Source organism: the organism of the source record quoted next, unplaced genomic scaffold (genome assembly GCF_019419815.1).
Source record: "Pyrus x bretschneideri cultivar Hongxiangsu unplaced genomic scaffold, Pyrus_bretschneideri_v1 Contig265, whole genome shotgun sequence".
Taxonomy (NCBI): Eukaryota; Viridiplantae; Streptophyta; class Magnoliopsida; order Rosales; family Rosaceae; genus Pyrus; species Pyrus x bretschneideri.
In genome coordinates this window covers 313056-331101 of record NW_025999574.1, presented here as the reverse complement: position 1 = coordinate 331101, position 18046 = coordinate 313056, and the positions used below count along the sequence as shown (strand labels likewise).

The following is an 18046-nucleotide window of genomic DNA, read 5'->3' as shown; positions in this document are numbered from 1 at the left end:
AGTCCGAGTGGTGGTGTTGTTGTTAGGCCACCTGCCTCTTGTTCCTCGCATTCATTTCATCCATCCCTTCTTGTTACTTCTCAATTGCCAATTGGGATTTGAAAGATTTGAATTTTCTGAGTCGTTAATTCCAAAGCGACACCCCAAAGCCAAAATTATATAACCCTCCGGGCCCCCCACATCTCCACCCATCCATCCATCCATCCATCCATCCCGGATTCCCAATTCTACTTTGATTAGCACCAATTACCACCAGAGTAATAACTTGGAGAAACAAGAGGAATGCGAAATGCCTCCGCCGCCGTTGAAACTCAAGCAATCTTCTGCTTCTTCCACCAATCAAACCCTCACCACCACCGCCACTAGCGCCCAGGACGCGCGCCTTCTCGTCCGTGAAACGCTGCGTATCAGTGCAAACCTCGCTTCTTCCGCTCCCTCCCAGGCTCTGCCTTTGGACACCCAAGCCCCCAAGCATCAGCTTCCCCAGCTGCTCCACCACGATCAAGACTTCGTGGGATCCAGCTTCAGATTGATTTGCTGCGAGGAGATTGACGGCCGCCGATGGAACTACGTTGCCGAGCCCGATTCCTCCTCCTCCTCCTCTGCTGCAACCACCTTCAAGAAGGGCTCTTTTCGCGCCCTTAGCTTGCACAGCCCCCAACCCCCTCTCGACGTCCGTACTCTACTTTAACCACGTATTATTCTGTTTTTCTAGCTTTGTTTCAATACAATTTCTCAACTTAAGAATCCAACAAGTGTAACCTCTCTGCTGAGTTGCGTAATAAGCGTTGACATTGTGTGCAATTTATGCATCATTCATAGCCGTTGCAAAATTTGATTACTTTCTCTCCAATTGCTGAAGATTCTTCTGAGTTTCGTGCGTTGGATTTTTTGGTGCAGGGGTTGATGTCTTTCGTAAGGTCATATGTTGTCCCCGAAGGTTTCCCTGATAGTGTAATCCCTTCCTATGTCCCCTACATGACATGGAGAGCTCTCAAGGTACATATACTTTTATACAAACTTATTTTCTATCATCTGTTTATCATCCCTGCCGTAAAAGCTGCTCCAACTTCTTTAAAAGCATGGTTCAATCACCTTGGTAGAATTGATTGCCATATTAAAAATAACCATTATTTATTTATTTTTTTTGTAGCACTTCTTTGGTGGCGCAATGGGTGTTTTTACAACACAAACCCTTTTGAATTCAGTTGGAGTCTCTAGAAACACAGCTGCTCCTGGGGCTGTTGCTATCAACTGGATTCTCAAGGTAATATTTCTTGATCGCATTGCAACTTTTGTATTTTAAAGCATTTGACTTTTAAGAAAAAATTGTAACATTCCTCTGGTTTTCATTTCTTTTGGTTGCAAAAGGATGCTTTTGAGAATATGCCTTCTTTCTGCACTCACATTTGTGTGACATGTATAGTTGACAATGGCTACTAAGTTTTATGTTACACAATTTTGCCACATAAGACCACACCAGGGAGGAGTTCAATTATATCAGTCCTTTTAGGAGATCTTCATATTCTTGTCCCATTTACAACCTGTTGCCATCAGGTGAAGGACTGTCGGAGTTATGTTAGTTAGTGACTTAGATATTCAATTGAATCCAGCACCACAAATGAGTGCGAAAACCTACTTACTCTTACTCTTGTGACTGCAGTCATGATTAGAATCTGAATCCGCTTGGATAAGTGTTGCATGCTAAACAGTCTGGTAGCCAGTGTTTCTTTTGGGTTGTGAAGTAATGTTGAAATATGTTTTTGTAGAGTCAAGCATACAAATTTGTACTTGTGATTTTAACTTTTTGAGGCGTGTTGACTTTGAACTGTACTTTTGAGTTTAGTTAATGATACAAAAGGTCCAAAACTTGGAAGTGTATATATCGGAGTTTACATTAGTGCCTTGTACTACAGCTTTTTCTTCTAATGTCCATATGGTATAACAGAACGAATTTAATCTACTTAATAAATTTCTGTCTAGGATGGTGCTGGGCGTGTTGGAAAAATGCTTTTTGCCCGACAAGGAAAGAAATTTGATTATGATCTAAAACAGGTAAGAAATATTTGCCAACTTCATAGTACTGCACAATATTTTCCAACTACATAACTCACAATACCTCACTCACCTTTTCTTAATGCTGTGGTGTTTTAGTTGCGGTTTGCTGGTGATCTTCTCATGGAGTTGGGTGCAGGAGTAGAGTTGGCAACTGCAGCTGTCCCACACCTGTTTCTTCCTTTGGCTTGTGCAGCGAATGTGGCAAAGGTTTGACATTTTCATATAACTTAATGTATTCCATCTCAGTTTTACAACCTCTCTTCCTCTTTTGTTTTTTGTAGAATGTTGCTGCTGTAACATCAACATCAACTCGAACACCAATTTACAAAGCGTTTGCAAAAGGAGAAAACATTGGAGATGTGACAGCTAAAGGAGAATGTGTTGGCAATATTGCGGATCTGGTATGCTTGCCCTACTTCTTTTTGTAGGATAATTACGTGTTACAGGAATCTGGACATTGTACCAGTGAACCATATGAGCACATTGGTCTAGTAGTTGACGCAGTACACATGTAGATATTAACCATCCAAAATGAAACAGCTTGATACGTGGTGTTCACTTTCCTAGAATTGTTCATACATTTTACACTTGCATTAATATTAGGATTTTTAGCCAAAATGGTCCCTAAGATTTGCATAACTCCTCACTTTGGTCTCAAAGATTTGAAATCAATAGAAGTGGTCCCTGAGTTTGTCCATCATCAATCATTTTGGTCCTTCCATGAAAAATCTCCACTAAATAGGGCTCAAATGACAAAAACACCCTCAATTTTTGACAAATCATTTGCCTCATTGTTTTACATTGACGGTATTTTGGTCATTTTGGTCTTTATTTAATATAATTTTTCATGGAAGGACCAAAATGGTTGATGGTGGACAAACTCAGGGACCACTTCTATTGATTTCAAATCTCAGGGACCAAAGTGATGAGTTATGCAAATCTCAGGGACCATTTTGGCTAAAAAGCCTTAATATTATACATAGGTATATAGAACACATTTCTAGAAATCCTTTGTTTTTACCATTGCAATTATGCTGTTATGAAATGAAATTGTTTTAGTCCACTTATGTCCAGTACACCTACAGTCATTGGTATTTTTGCCCAGTTATGCCCCCATGTTCCATTAACTTGTTGGCTTTTGAGACTTTAGCTTTGGTGTGTCTTTTTGTGTGCATGATCATCCCTATTGATCTAAGGTCGACCAAGATAAAAATCAATTGTTGAAATGTATTGTAATATTGTGTAAAACTTGGTGTGTGCGCATTTTCTTTGTTTCGTGTAAAGGTTTTTGAGTTTGCTAGTTAGACCTATGCACACAGGATCCAATGTGTACAGTAAAACAGTGAAATAATTTTTGCTAAGTTTATTTGAACACTATTACTATGTGTCACCAGTGCTACGACAATATGTGCCTATTATTTTTTTTGCTTAAATGACTGGAGCATATTATCAACTCTTATCACCAATATCTATCAATAAAATGTTGTTTCTACAGTAATACTCTATTTTATTATTATGTAGGATATCAAAGAAATAGAACCATATCCTTCTTTGAAGTAAGTTCTAAATAAATCCTTTAGATAATAAATGAGACTAACAAGTCAGAGCCTGAGTCAGACTCTTAGGTCTTATCTTATTTTGACCTAAATTGAGGCATGATAGATAACTTTGCTTGTATAACTTTTCACAGAAAATATGCCAGAAAACATGCCCTATGGTGTTATGTATCCTAGCCATACTGAAATTAGTAAAAAAATAGGTTTGCAATTTGTCTCCTTGTATGTAAACATTCCAATATATCAGGCACATAGGATTTGTGGGATACAATGTTGTTTGCAATATCTATGTTTCACAGAAACAACGTTATTTGTGGTGTTCCATCTTAGGGATAAGTATGGTTTTATTCTCACCTTCTAGGTGTCTTAGGATCTAACCTGTAGGAGGAATCTAAATGGTAGGGATTGACAGAATTTTTTAACTTGTTGTCTCGTATTATTAATATTGCCTTGAATTCATTCTAAGTGTGATTCATCTTAATTTGTCTTGACCCTTGTGTTATATCCCTTTAGTTGTCTTGTGGTTTTTAGTTGGTTTTTCCCAAGTGGATGACTTATCATTGTTTTTTGTGCTTCTTTTTACTTCTTTAACGGCTCTAGTTTTCTTTGCCTATAAACTCCTGTTTCATGTAAAAGAATAACAGTCTACAGATTTTTATTTTTTAATTAGTCTCTATGTTCCAATGTCCACTTTCATGCATGAAATTTAATCATTTTTTATTGATGATTGTGAACATATGCCTTGTGAAGCTGGGAACTGGCCTGAGTATATTAATCTCAAAAAGAAATCCATCACTGATAACTACATTTGCGCTCCTTTCATGTGGATACGTTGTCAGCTCCTACCAAGAGGTTTGTGTACAGTAGTGAAATTGATTTAGTCTTACATGCTTCCATATATCATTTGTTTAATAGAAGTAATTTGTTTCCAGGTTAAATCTGTAGTACTGCACACCTTGAACCGAGCAAGATTCAGTGTGGCAGTAGATGCCTTTCTTAAAACAGGTTAGCATCGATGTTCTACCGAAGAATTCCCCTCATGGCATCATGCATAATAGTTTTCCTGAGTGTATTTTCCCGATATATATTGTAATTGTGCTTTCTTTTCCCCCCCATTTCTAGGGCGAGTGCCGTCGTTGCAGGAAGGGAACTTAAAGGAAAATGTTTTCAATTTTCCCTGGGTGAAAGATGGGCCTGTTGTTCTCGGTATGTTTGCGAAGATCTTGTTCTTTTGTTTATGAATCATGATTTTCTGGTTTCTTTGTTCGACTTGAGATTTTCTCTTTTTTTTTTTTAATTCATTTTTATTTTTTCTACTGAGTGCCAGGACCACGATTTAAAGATGCATTCCAAGAGCCAAGTGTATATCTTGCGATAGAGCCCTTCTTTGAGGTAAGCGCTTTTGAAGAGGGGTTAAGCTTGACCTATACTCCTAACATATGTTCTTTAATATTTCATTTCTTGATTGATGACAGAAAGAGAGATATGTTGTGACATATAATCCTTCAAAAGGTAAAGTGTACGCATTGTTCAAAGATCAAGCGAAGTCAGATGACATACTAAAGGCGGCATTTCATGTGAGATATACCGCTTATTTCTATGGTCTTTGGTGTCTTGCAGAGGTTTTTCTTTTCCTTTGTATAGGGGATATAAGATGTTATATCACTCTGTGTTACAGGCTCAGGTACTTCTATATTTCATGCAATCATCATACGACAGTCAGCATATGTATCAGAAGGAGAAGAAAGATGGATTTTTAAAATTTGAGCCCACAGCTAAAGATCTGGAGGCGTGCATTGTTGAGTCATGTAAGATGGTCTCAACTAAGTATGGGATTTTCAAGAGTAAAGCTAAATTGCAGGTAATTGATGTTTTAACATTTTTAATTTCATCATTTTGTGACATTCAGTGGCCAGTTAGGTGTCTTACAGTAAGCGCATAGATTCCACATTTGTCAAAAAAATATATAAAAGGGAAATGATCTCTTGCCAAACAATATAACATGTTAAATCACTGATTGATAAGGTTGATTCCGTTTCAAATTTATGCTATAAAATTGTTAGCTTAACAATATAGATTGCAAATTGTTTGACACGAGCACTGTCAACTTTAACATCCTGAGATCTATTCAATGATGCAATGGATATGGTTCAAATGTTTCTGTCTGCATAACTATATATCCCAACTTGGAGTTGTCTCCAAATGGACTGAATGACTTAGGTGTAAATTCATAGTTTCTATTTTAAGTGGTTTCTCGGCTCAATATAGACTTACTGAAACAACTGTGTTCTACCAAGACAATTAAATACTCTATGGAAGCATTATTGTTTTTGGTGTTGCAATGGATAAGGATATTGGATTTTTGTGTTTGGAAACTACCAAAGTTTTGTACTTTGTTACGATAATATACCCCCATTCAGTTTTTATTTAATTTTTCATCCAGATAGTTGTTTGAAAAGATTAGTAGTGCACATTTTTTTTTGTTTTAAACGTAGTAATAATCTATTTTCCTGTAGGGATGGATGATGTCAGAAGCACATCTCAATCCTGGCCGAGCTCGTCTGATTAAGTGATTAATTTGGACAATATACCAGTACTCCCTTTCCCTGCAAGGTTGGCTTTGATGTTCGAAAAATGGATAGTTTTAGTTCTTGTTACAATCATACAAACAGAAGCTTGTAAAGAAGGCAAGAGTTACCACAGTATCACTGAGGCTGCGGGAACCATTTGTGTTGTTATGCCGATCAGGTCTGTGCCAAGCTTTGCTCGGTGGAACAAACTTAAATGAAGATGGCGTGGTGCAGCTTTTGAGTCGTAACTAGATGATGTATTAACGGACAGGTGACATCCCCTTTTTTTCTTCCTTCTGTATAGAGTTTGGCCTGGGCTTTGCTGTCGTAGGTTTTTTCCGTCTCAGCTTCTTCACGTTTGCCTTTGTCAAATATATAGTACTGTAGGAACCATGAAATCCTTATATATCAATGAATTTTGCGTTTGTCCTTGCTCTCTCATCATTTCTTCATTATTCTTGTACTCTACTTATAGTATAAAAATGAAAAACTAAAAACAAAATGAGTAAAAAGTCCTAAAATTGTCTACAACCGGCCTAGTTTGGGAGGGCCAAGACATGGCATATTCAGCTGAAATGGATAGTCTCATTTCGACTATCTCCAAGCCTTGAGTTAAAACTTAAAATTTTTAACCTAGAAAATTTAGGTTTTAACCCAGAAACAGCTTTTTTGCTTCAACCCTTCTGGGTTAAAATTTTAGCCTCAGATCATTAAATAATGAATTTAGACTTTTTTTTTCTTCTTAAAGTAACTTTGTTAAAAGAAAAAATTATGTAGACTATCTTAATTTAATTTATAAACATTTTAACCTAAAAATATTTATATTTCGACAAATATTGAAAAATCACTAACCGACACCATGAAACTCATGAAACACTATGAAAGAATATGAAACAATAAAAGAATTTTTTTTAATTACTTTAGCCGTTGGATTTAAATTTGGGCCGTTAGATATTTTTTTTTACCGTTGGATTTCATTAAATTAGATCTTAACCACTGGATTTAATGAATTTATAAATATAAAATTAAAAAAAATATACATATATGGTGGACTAGCCTCACTAACCTAAGGGGAACTCTGGGCTAAATTTGGTCTAGAAATGAGTTTTGAGTTTTAAATCATATTTGCCCCAAGGGTTAGAGCAAGTTGGGGTAATTTTAGAACCTGAAATTTGAGTTTTACTCCAAGGTGGAATTGAAATTAATTAGACTCCACTATCTCACGTATTGTTGATCGTGAACAAACTTATGAATCATTTCTATCAATTTTCAATGTTAGAGACTAAAATGAGGAGTTATGCTAATCTTATGAACAATTTTAGCTAAAAAAACCTTTATATTAAGGGTGAGAGTATACAGGTTAAGCCACAAAATAACACTAATTAGGATTGAATTGGCTTGTCCATAGAAGTCAAATTGAAATTTTTTAACTTGTAAATGTAGAGAAATATTAATAAACTGAATAAGGCACGACACAACACTAACATTCCTTTTAGCGGACGGCCTATAGGGAGGCAAAAATCTAACTTGACATGAAAAAATATTTGATAATTTACATCTCATTCCTTTTGTTTGAATAAAGAAAAAGAAACATTTGATGTTAAGCTAGCAAATCTTTCAGAGGACTAATTAAATTAGCTTCTCACGGAAATCGAAGCCATATCGAGATGTGTGATTAGCATGAGTATGTAAAAGGATAATGCACCGCATATTGCATGCGTCAAAAAGGAAGGGATAAAAAGACCATGCTTACCTTTTTACTTCATCAACCATTTTTTTTTTTTTAAAGGAAACTAACGAAAAGTTCAAAAAAACTTTAATTTTAATGAAAAATGATAAATGAATGTGTAGTGAATAGTATTAAGAAAATGTAAAAATATGATTTTTCATTAAAAGTAAATAGTACCATGAGTGTTTCGTTGAGACTCCATTTTTTAAATGAGGTTGTTACAAAAGGTTTATAACCCAAAGTGCCCGTTTGTTTGCCCTCACTAAGTTTTATTGGGCTAGGCTGGACTAAGTTTAATTGGGCTAGACTGGATTACAGGTTAGCATTGGACTAACTTTAGTGAGAGTGAGACTAAAGTTCACTCGCTCTGACTAAAACCTTGCTTAGCCGGTCCTAGCGAGGCTCCCCAAATACCTTGGGAGTTAGGACTAGCTAAGAATGTCTTCCCTCTCACGCCGCGTCCTCATGCTCGTCTTGCATGACTGCGTCATCTTCAATGACGACGACGACTCGTCTTCCTCTACCTACCCCTTGCCGTCTGCAACTCCAATCTCCGCCCATGCCCATTCCCAGCCCCACCCAACCGTGGGGTCTGCAACTCCAATCCCCACCCATGGAAGAACAAGTGAATTAAAGCAACTAATTTGCAAGAACAAGTGTAATTAGAGCCAAATGAAAAATCAAACGGAAGAGAGTAGATAGATAAGTGCAGCCTACCTTGTCCTCGTCTTGTCATACACGGACTGGATCCATCTTATGCTCCTTTTTCCAATCTCAGATTTTTTAGGTTTTCACTCTTTTATTTTTTTAATTATTAATTTTCTATTTTCATGAACTTGATTGGTTGGATTTGACCAAAATCAGAAAGGCAGATCAGAGAGAGTCAAGCAGCGGAGGATCATCCAGTTTGGGAACAAATCGTGCCTTTGTCGAATACCTAGCCTCGTCACTGTCCAATACCGACACCCATAGGAATCGAGCCTCTGGATCTTGATTCCTTCTTGTGATTCTTTACTTTCTTTGCACTATTCATCCCCTTGATTTTCTTCGTCGGCTGCGATTTTCTTCATTTAAGAACTGGAGAAAAATTGAGAAGTTTTGTTTAGTGCCGAAGATAAAGGAACGGTGGAGATATGGGAGAGAGAATTAAAAAGAACAAAAGAAAAATATCTAAATTTTAAAAAGAGTTTTTATTACAATGGTCCATGAGATTGATTAAACTCATTATTTTGGTCCCTCACTTTCAAAGTCAATCAATGTTGTCTCCAACATTCATTACCCCGCATCAATTTGGTCATTCCATTAAACTTCCATCAAGTATTATGTTAGTTTGCATGTGAGACCTACAAATCCAATAAAATGATGAAACGTGGATTACACAAAATATGGGTTTTTGTCGCAATAGTCCTTGATATTGATCCAACTCCTTATTTTAGTCCCTGAGTTTAAAAAATAGATAAATTTGGTCCCTAACTTTTACTACTGCACATCAATTTAGTCATTCCATTTAAAATTTCATTAATATTTTTCGTTTGTGTGCTAATTTGGTCCCACTAATCGAATCATATGTGTCATATCCCGGCCCGGGACAGATCACTTCCCGGGCCCGCTTCCACTACCGTAGCACGATATTGTCCGCTTTGGGCTTACCATTCCCTCACGGTTTTGTTTTTGGGAACTCACGAGCAACTTCCCAGAGGGTCACCCATCCTGGGAGTGCTCTAGCCCTCTTCTCGCTTAACTTCGGAGTTCCTACGGAACCCGAAGCCAGTGAGCTCCCAAAAGGCCTCGTGCTAGGTAGGATGGGAATATACATTTAAGGATCAGTCCCCTGGGCGATGTGGGATGTCACAATATGGCTTCACGTGGATTAACTATAAGAAACTTTTTTTTCGCATACCCTGATGAAGAAGACGATGACTTTTTTTCCTTTTAGTTTTGGTTTTTAGTTTCTTATTTTACTTTTAGTTTTAAATCTTCAAAAAAAAAAAAAAAATTTCTTGTAGTTAATCCACGTGGCGTCGTATGATTGGATTAGTGGGACAAAAAAAATATTACAAAACTTTAACAGAATGATTAAATTGATGTGCGATATTGAAAGTTAGAGACCAAATTTATCGATTTTTGAAACTCAGGGACCAAAATGAGGAGTTGGATTAATGTCAAGGATCATTTGCAATAAAAACCGTTATTTTGTGTAATCATTACATTGGATTTGTGGGTCCCACATGCAAACTAACAGAATAGTTGACGAAATCTAATGGAATGACCAAATTGATTTGCGGTAGTGAATGTCAGGGACGATATTGATTGATTTTGGAAGTGAGGGACCAAAATGATGAGTTTGATCAATCTCAGGGACCATTTGTGATAAAAACCCTTTTAAAAATAATTTAATCCGTAGTTTACTCCAGCACTGCACCAAACACTTCATTATTTTTATTCTGCTTAGTCTAAGCTAAGCCAGTCCAACTTAATCCCTAAAGTTATTCTAGTCCGAAATAGTCCGGTACAACAAACATACCTTAAATTTCTAGCTTATGCCTTGTCGATCAGCATATCCACACCCCCCTCCCCCCCCCCCCCCCCACAAAAAAAAAACTTTGAATCAAGCATTTCTCGAGATAAGAAAAAAATTAAGACAAAAAACTCTAACGATGAATTCAACTCTCTGGTTGCCAGAGTCAACAATACAAACTATAATACAACTGGGACAACTACTTTTTTTCCTAAAAGCGTGTAGTTATGCCTACTAAACTGTTTTATTTTTTCTACCCAAAAAAAAGTGTTTATTTTCCACTAGTACTAAGAGAATTCAATATAAAATAAACGGAAAATTAGGATAAGCGAGTGTATTGAGTAGCATTCTTTTAAAAATGAGAAACAATCAATTAATTAAACCATAAGATTGAGAACTTGTATGCATGTGGATTAATTTGTTAGTAACACTATGACGTTAGGTTAAGTTTTATCTTGTGAGTTACGTACATAGTACTACATACCAATGCACATATTATAATCCTTATTAAAATTTGGTTATAGATAATGTTCGAGCTAGATTTGTCCCCCACACAACTCCTCTGAGTCGTGCCTGTTGGGCAAGGTTTGTTGCTTGGTGTACTGCAATATGAGTTTGTTATTAGTTTGAATGGTGCCTTTGTGGGGCCTTTGTTAGGTCTTGAGGCTCACAATCAAAACTAATATAGGTCTAAGCGTGCCACAACTATCTCTGTATAACATATTGTTCTTTTTTAGTTGTTAAATGGGTTGATTACTTGCATCGCAAGTTATTTAGACTTCTTAGTTTGATTGGATTGTTTACAAATGGGTTAAGTCTGTATACAGTTCTTTTTCTTGCCTTGTAAACAAGGACTTTTACTCATAATATCATATGTCCGACTAAAGGGAGTTCAGGGCCCTTCAAACTATTTCTTTGGTTAAGGTTAACAATTAAAGCAGTAAGGTTAATTAGTTTAGTAAGATTAATCATAGATGGAACTTTGAATGAAAAGCAGTCGAAAATGATATAGGATCCAATGAAAGATGCATAAAACAATATATCTACTTTATGTAAGTACAAATAAAAAAGCCTCGGGCAAGATTATGACCTTGTTAGGCAAGGTTTGTCTTCTTCCAACCACTTCTCTTTGTGTTTTACAAGGGTTGTAATCTTTGGAGAATGAAATATAAATCGGGTTTACTAAAGGGATTTGATACTACAATACAAGGGAAAGGTAGCAGAGCTTCTAAAACTTGACAAAAGATGGCTTTCTATGGTGATTCTACGACTAAAAGGGTAAAGTTTAGACAAACTAAAGCTTTCTAGTTTCTTGCTTGCTGGAGTGCAAAGTTGGATGTCTTTTGATTGACTGGTTTGAGTGTCCTTCTTCCTTGTGGCTTTTGCTTCCAAGCTTCCCCTTTTGGTGATGGCCTCAGAGTATGGTGAACCACCATTTATTTACCTATCCATGCCCTTGAAAAGTACTTTTTGTTGGGGGTAAGCTGTCATCTGAGTGTCACTTCTAACATAGACTTGTTGCCTATTCCTTGGCAAAAAAATGATTTTAAATTCTGCCTGGGCTGTTGCCTTGTCCGAGCCCAATCTTCCTTCTACTTTTTGCGTCTTGGGCCTCCAATCACAGTAAGCCCAACATTAAATACCCACTCAAACAGTATCCCCTTTAATCATTGTTAAGTCTGCTAATCAAGACATTGATAATGATTAAAATCAATTGCATGCCGAAACTGGGTATTAGTGCCTCTTGATTAGCCGTTTCAAATAAACCTTTGCATTAACCCACGATTTCCATAGTAAACTACCTACTCGTTAAATAACTTCCACTTCACTCTTTTCGGCCACCTCCTTCAATAAACTTAACTATCTAAACTGCCAAATCTGTTGAATTCTCAACCCTTTCTTGCCTCTATTTCTAGCCACTTTTCACTCTTTCTATTGAATTTAACAATGGCTCCTAAATCGCGCCATGCATGCGAGTCTGGAGAAAGGATTGTCACTATGCGCCGTCGGCTCAATGACCTTCATCACCCTCGGGCTGGCCTTAATCTATCCATTTTCTTCAAGCAAGAGGGGGTGCATTCACTGGGGCTTGCCTAGGCTTTCCAGAGTTCTTGTTACTATGGAAAGCAACATGCCCGTTGCCAACTGGTTCACTCCCAATTCTTGCACTGTTGAGGCAGGAATCTTTGCTTCAAAGTGGTTTAACTTTAAAAGGGGTTTCCCCTTAATGAAGGATGAAGCCTGGTCCAAGTGGGTGGATGAATTAAAGCCCATCTGGAAGCAGAAATGGATGGCAAATGGCATCTATGAGCTTATCATGACGTCGAAGACCACTATCCCCATCAAGCATGAGTTTTTCTTAACAGCTTTCATTTTTTGGAACATATGGACTAATACTTTCAATTTCAGAGTGAGTCTTATGTATCCCACTATCCTAGATATAGCTTAGGTCTTTGATTTAAAGCCATCGGGTAAGTGTGTAGACAATACACACAAATGGTCATCCCTCTCTCATCTTGTTGCTTAAGGCTCAGAGGCTATGAAACTTCTTTCACGGGCTTCATCCCTTTTACCAAGAAGATCTTTAGCCCGCCTTCCCCCACTGCTAACCCAGCTTAGGAACAAATGTACTTTCTTCTCTATTGGTTGAATAAACATGTGTTCCCCAATAAATCCAAGGAGTAAAGTTAGAATAGATCCCTTTGGTGGAGGCGTAGCATTCATTCGACCATGTCTCCACTGGCTCCTTTATTCTGGCATATCTCTATCACCTGCTTTATGAGATGACAAGGGACCAGCCCTTTGAGACCAACGTCAATAGAGCTATTTGGATGGTGCAACTCTGGCTTCAATGGTACTTCCCACAGTTCTGGGCTGCCAACTTAGAGTTTCCAAAGGGAGCTGATCTAGAATGGGGTGCCTCACTGCTCATGAGGTACCCTTGGTTTTCAGACAACATTTTTCATGATTCTTTTGGGGAGGATGCCAATAGCCTATGCAAGGAGAAATTCATTAGTTGCATCCAGCAGATGGATTTAGCATGGGGAGTAAGGAATGATTGCGTGGGCTGGAGGTATACCACCCCAACTTCGGTGGTAGGCAACTGGGGTTTAGACAGGCAATCTTAGCTTCTTTCTTCGATTCAATCTAATGTGAAACCTTTTATCGCCTTCATTCTCCTTCAGATACTACATTTCGGACAAGCAGACACAGCTTTGAGGTAATGAGCAAGATAACTCACAAGCTCGCGACCTTTAACTTTAAGTGCACATCTCTGTTCACCACTTGGTGAGAGGTTAAGTGGTCTAGGAAGTATGATGGAGATCTCAGAGAAGCCCATGAGAGGATATTCGGGCAAGTTTTCTTTAAATCTCTTCCCAAGAAAGAAGAGTTTGAAAGTTGAAAGGAGGTCATCAATTAGAAAAACCAACTTCCATTGATAGGTAACCTACATTGTAACGTCTTTCCTTCACTTTATATTTTCATAATTTGTGATTGCTTAATTATTTCTTTGATCTTGTAACCCAAGGCAACCCTGATGAAGTGGATGTCGGTCTAGAACAATAGGCTGATGATGCCTTGGTTCTTTAGGAGGCTGCTGCAAAGGCAGCTAGGTAAGGAGCGAGCTCTAGCCATGTTCCTGAGGATGTTGGGAACATCTCTAAGATGTCCAATGAATAAGAGACAGAGGCTGGGCTCGAAGCAGAAAAAATGGCTCATCGTCGGGCAAGATCTGCTATTGTAGAATCTTCTGACTCTAAGCTCGAGGGGAGGCCCCAACCTAGACTTGATCCCCTTGCTCCAAGAGCCACTCCAACCAAGAAAAGGATCCTGTCTCAGATTTCTCAAGTCTCTAGATCTCCTTCTGCTCTCCCAATTGAAGTAGGTTGGAAAAAACAGAAGTATGCTAGTAAGTGATTCAAACTTGATTTTTCTTTATTTAATTTCATCTCCTTAAGTTTTGAAATGATCATGTTATTTCCTGTGATTAGGACCTGCCATTAGCAAAAAGCTTGATTCTTATCCCAATGAGATGAAGGCAGGTGCGAAGGGGCATCAAAGTGATAAAGAGATTTTTGCTAAGATCTTGGAGGAGTTGAATATAGTTTTCTTGAATATTTGGGCACTTAATTATTTATGAAATTCATCTCTTGTTCTTAGCTAGTTCTTGTTGTTTTCCAAAACACTCTTCCAAAGCAAAAGGGATTTCACAAGCCAAGCTTTCTTCACCTCTAGCCCGACCTATGCTCCTCAGGCTGAGCCTTCAGAAGTAAAATTCTTCTTCTCAAAACTCATCAACTTTGTATCTTTAGTGAGGGCTCGGGCAGGTCTTTTCAGCCAGCTATGAGCTCAACCTCCTCGAGCTACTAGAGTCTCAAAATTCCAATCCCTCGACCTAAAAAAGGTGTTGCTGCTGAATCGTTTCCTTCCCTGCTGAGGTTGCTACTGCTGTTGCTGCTTCTGGTGATGCTGGCATGCTGCCTTATCTTTTGGCTTCTCTTCTAGCCACACCCTTTTTGCCCAACCTAGTTAGAGAGTTCCGGCAAATTAGGACAAAGATGAGATCCCCAAGGTGCCCTTCTGAGCCTCAACATCTTCAAGATTGACACATGAGGGTTTTCAAAGAATGGATGCAGATGGACTTTTCTGCTTCTTTTAGCCTTAGGGGCCTTCACGATGCTAAAAGAACTCTCACCAAATTATACCAAGCCCAGCAGATGACTAAGGTGCAATATGAGACATTTATCTCTTTTTTTTGAAAATCTGAAGGCTTTGAAAGATCAGCATCTTAAGGCAGAGAGGCAACCCAATAGGGTGAGATGCTACAAGGAGAAGTAGACTAGGACCTCTACTACTCTGCAGTAGCTGGTGGAATAACGCTCAACCATGGAGGATCAGATAATGGTGGTAACGGTTCAAGTCCAGAAGCTAGAGGAACAACTCTCTGCTCTGAAGGCTGAGTATATGACTTTCTTGAGCACGCTATACAAGAAGATCGAGCTAGCTAACATCAATATAGCTTTAGAAGAGCCGGGTCGTATTTTCACCATCATGTAGACTTATCATTCTAGGATAGTTGCCTTGACTAAAGATGTAAACTTGTTAGCCTAGGGCCTCTGTTCTTCCCCAATTTTTGAATGAAAATATATCTCATTGTTTCACTATTTTACTTACTTATTTACACTTTTATGCTAGAAACAACTACTTTAGACATACAGAAAGGGCCCAACTCTTTTTCTAAGCATTATACTTCACTAATATAACAGTCTTTAACATTGCAAAGAGTTGAGTGGTACTTCTTTAGAAATTTAGCATTGACTGAATGTTTATGTAAGTCTCCCTCTAAATCTGCCAAGTAATACCCCCCTATGTCTAATACTTTGGTAATTGTAAAAGGGCATTCCCAAGTGGGACTCCATTTCCCAAAACCTCTAACTTGAGCTCCCAAGGGCAAAATTGCTTTCCATACTAATTCTCCTTCTTTAAAAGTCTTTAGTCATACTCTCTTGTTGTAAGCTCGGGCAACAACCTTTTTCCCTTCTTGGATTGTGTTTAGAGCTTCAATTCGGGCCACATCCAAATCCTCAATTCCTTGATAAATGGCCTGAATAAATTCATCACTATGTAGGCCAAATTGGTTCTAAAGCCTCACATAACTCACATTAATCCTTATAAGGAGCACTGCCTCTTGTCCGAACATCAATACATAAGGAGAAGTCCCAGTTCCTGCTCTCTTTAAGGTTCTAGAAGCCCAAAGAGTATCTCCCAACTTCTCATGCCACCTTTTTGGGTTATCTGCCACCATTTTTTTAATGATGTTCACCAATATCTTGTTGCTAGCTTCTGCTTGACCATTAGATTGGGCATAATAAGGACTAAACTGGATCATCTTTATCTTTAACTATTTTACTTCTTTTGAAATAAATGATGGCCTTCTGTCTGTAATAATCGTTTCAAGCACCCCACAGCAGCTGAATTAATGGTCCTCATAACTGAAGCCTCAACCCATTTAGTAAAGTAATTAGTTGCCAGAATTATGAAGGTGTGTCCTTTGTTGGATGCTAGGTATATTTGCCCGATAAAGTCTATGGCCCACCCTCTGAAAGGCCATATCTTTACTACTGGATTCAAAGGTACTGATGGTGTGTGTTGGGAGAGGTCCATGCCTTTGATATTCATCACATCCTCTAGCATAAGTTTTACAATCTTTCTACATGTCAGGCCAGAAATAGCCATATCTTCTTAGCAACCATCTCATCTTTGTTCTTATTTGGTGTGCTCCACAAATGCCTTCATGTATCTTAGCCATCACCCTCATTAATTCTACTAGACCCAAGCATTTTAACAAAAGCCCATCTGGAGTCTTTCTTAGCAAAGTTTTATCCTATTTAACAAACTTAGTTGTCTGTCATCTGAAATTTTTATTAATGGGAATAGAATGGTGCTTCAAGTATTGGATGATAGATGCTCTTTAGTCCTCTATCTTAGGTTATTTAGTCATTAAATCCAGGCTAAATCCCTTCTTAAGGATTGAAGGGAGACTTCTCATTTGTATTTCTACTTCCATCTTAGGCCTTCTTTCTTAAACCTGTGCTCCATAAGCCTTCTATGCCATTTCATTGGCAATCAAATTTGCTTTTCTGGGAATATGGCTAATTGTTGCTTCATTACCCCTAATAATTTAATAATTGAGTAGCTTCTAGGTAAGTACTTCCCATTTAATTGATTAATCACCAACTCATAATCACCATATACTTCTATTTCAGCTACCCCCAACTCTGTTAGAATCTCTAAGCCAATAATCAATGCTTCATACTCTGCCCTGTTGTTGGTAGTATCCCTGTAATCCAGAAGAAATAAGTAGTAATGCTGGATTCCCTTTGGATCAGTGATGACAATTCCAGCTTTTGCATCATGTTGTGTGCATGATCCATCAAAGTATAATCTCCAAGGAGTGATCCATATGATAGTTATTCTTTTTACTTCTTACTGAAACCACTTCTTCTTGCCCAAATAAGCCTTACTAGGTGGGATCCAGAGGCTAACCACTTCCAGAGTTCCATGAATGCTAACGAGTTCTTCATTGGATTCTTAGTGCTCAGCTAGGAAGTCTGCAATTGCTTGTCCCTTTACTGCTTTCTGAGGTACATATTGAAAATTGAACTCTGATAGTGCTAAGATCCATTTCCTAATTCTTCCAGTTAGCATAAGCTTGGACATCATGTACTTGATCACATTAGTTTTGGCAATTATATGGATATGGTAAGGCAACATGTAGTGCCTTAATTTGTTGGCAGTATAGTACAAGGCTAAGCATAATTTTTCAATTAGGGCAAATTTTGTTTCTACCTCAGTAAGGATTCTACTAAGGTAGTAAATTGCCTGCTCATTTCCCTTTTCATTATTCTGAGCCAATAAACTCCCTGTTGATTTCTCGGATGCTGAAATGTATAGCTTTAAAGGCTTCCCCTTCTGGGGAGGCATGACAAGTCTTCAATTTATCAAAGGCCTCTTGGTGTTAAGGCCCTCACTCAAACTTGTCTTGATTCTTCAATCTTAACAAATGAGTCAAAGGTTGGATTTTACCCGCCAGATTAGCAATGAATCTCCTTAA

General features: G+C 38.0%; 1 protein-coding gene and 1 long non-coding RNA gene across 2 annotated transcripts; one reads left to right on the top strand and one right to left on the bottom strand.

The window, feature by feature from the left end:
- On the top strand, nt 1-6620 carry LOC103933410 (protein root UVB sensitive 6). The gene is made up of 13 exons (XM_009343110.3): nt 1-673; nt 901-999; nt 1154-1267; nt 1984-2055; nt 2155-2265; nt 2340-2459; nt 4365-4466; nt 4547-4619; nt 4737-4820; nt 4942-5006; nt 5090-5191; nt 5293-5475; nt 6131-6620. Exons 1-13 carry the CDS (start codon nt 290-292, stop codon nt 6185-6187), a joined length of 1566 nt encoding a protein of 521 aa, XP_009341385.2. The 5' UTR covers nt 1-289; the 3' UTR covers nt 6188-6620.
- A 1430-nt stretch (nt 6621-8050) lies between these two features.
- Nucleotides 8051-9011, bottom strand: LOC125478785. Its single transcript, XR_007259583.1, has 2 exons — nt 8631-9011; nt 8051-8505 (listed from the first exon to the last, which is right to left on the bottom strand). It is a non-coding gene; the product is annotated as an uncharacterized LOC125478785 (long non-coding RNA).
- Between the last annotated feature and the right edge of the window lie 9035 nt (nt 9012-18046).

Excerpts from the sequence above, each read along its gene's own strand:
- LOC103933410 (XM_009343110.3), top strand. The coding sequence starts at position 290 with ATGCCTCCGCCGCCGTTGAAACTCAAGCAATCTTCTGCTTCTTCCACC. Across the intron at positions 1,268-1,983 it reads CTATCAACTGGATTCTCAAG|GATGGTGCTGGGCGTGTTGG; the intron begins GTAATATTTCTT and ends ATTTCTGTCTAG. Across the intron at positions 5,476-6,130 it reads AGAGTAAAGCTAAATTGCAG|GGATGGATGATGTCAGAAGC; the intron begins GTAATTGATGTT and ends ATTTTCCTGTAG.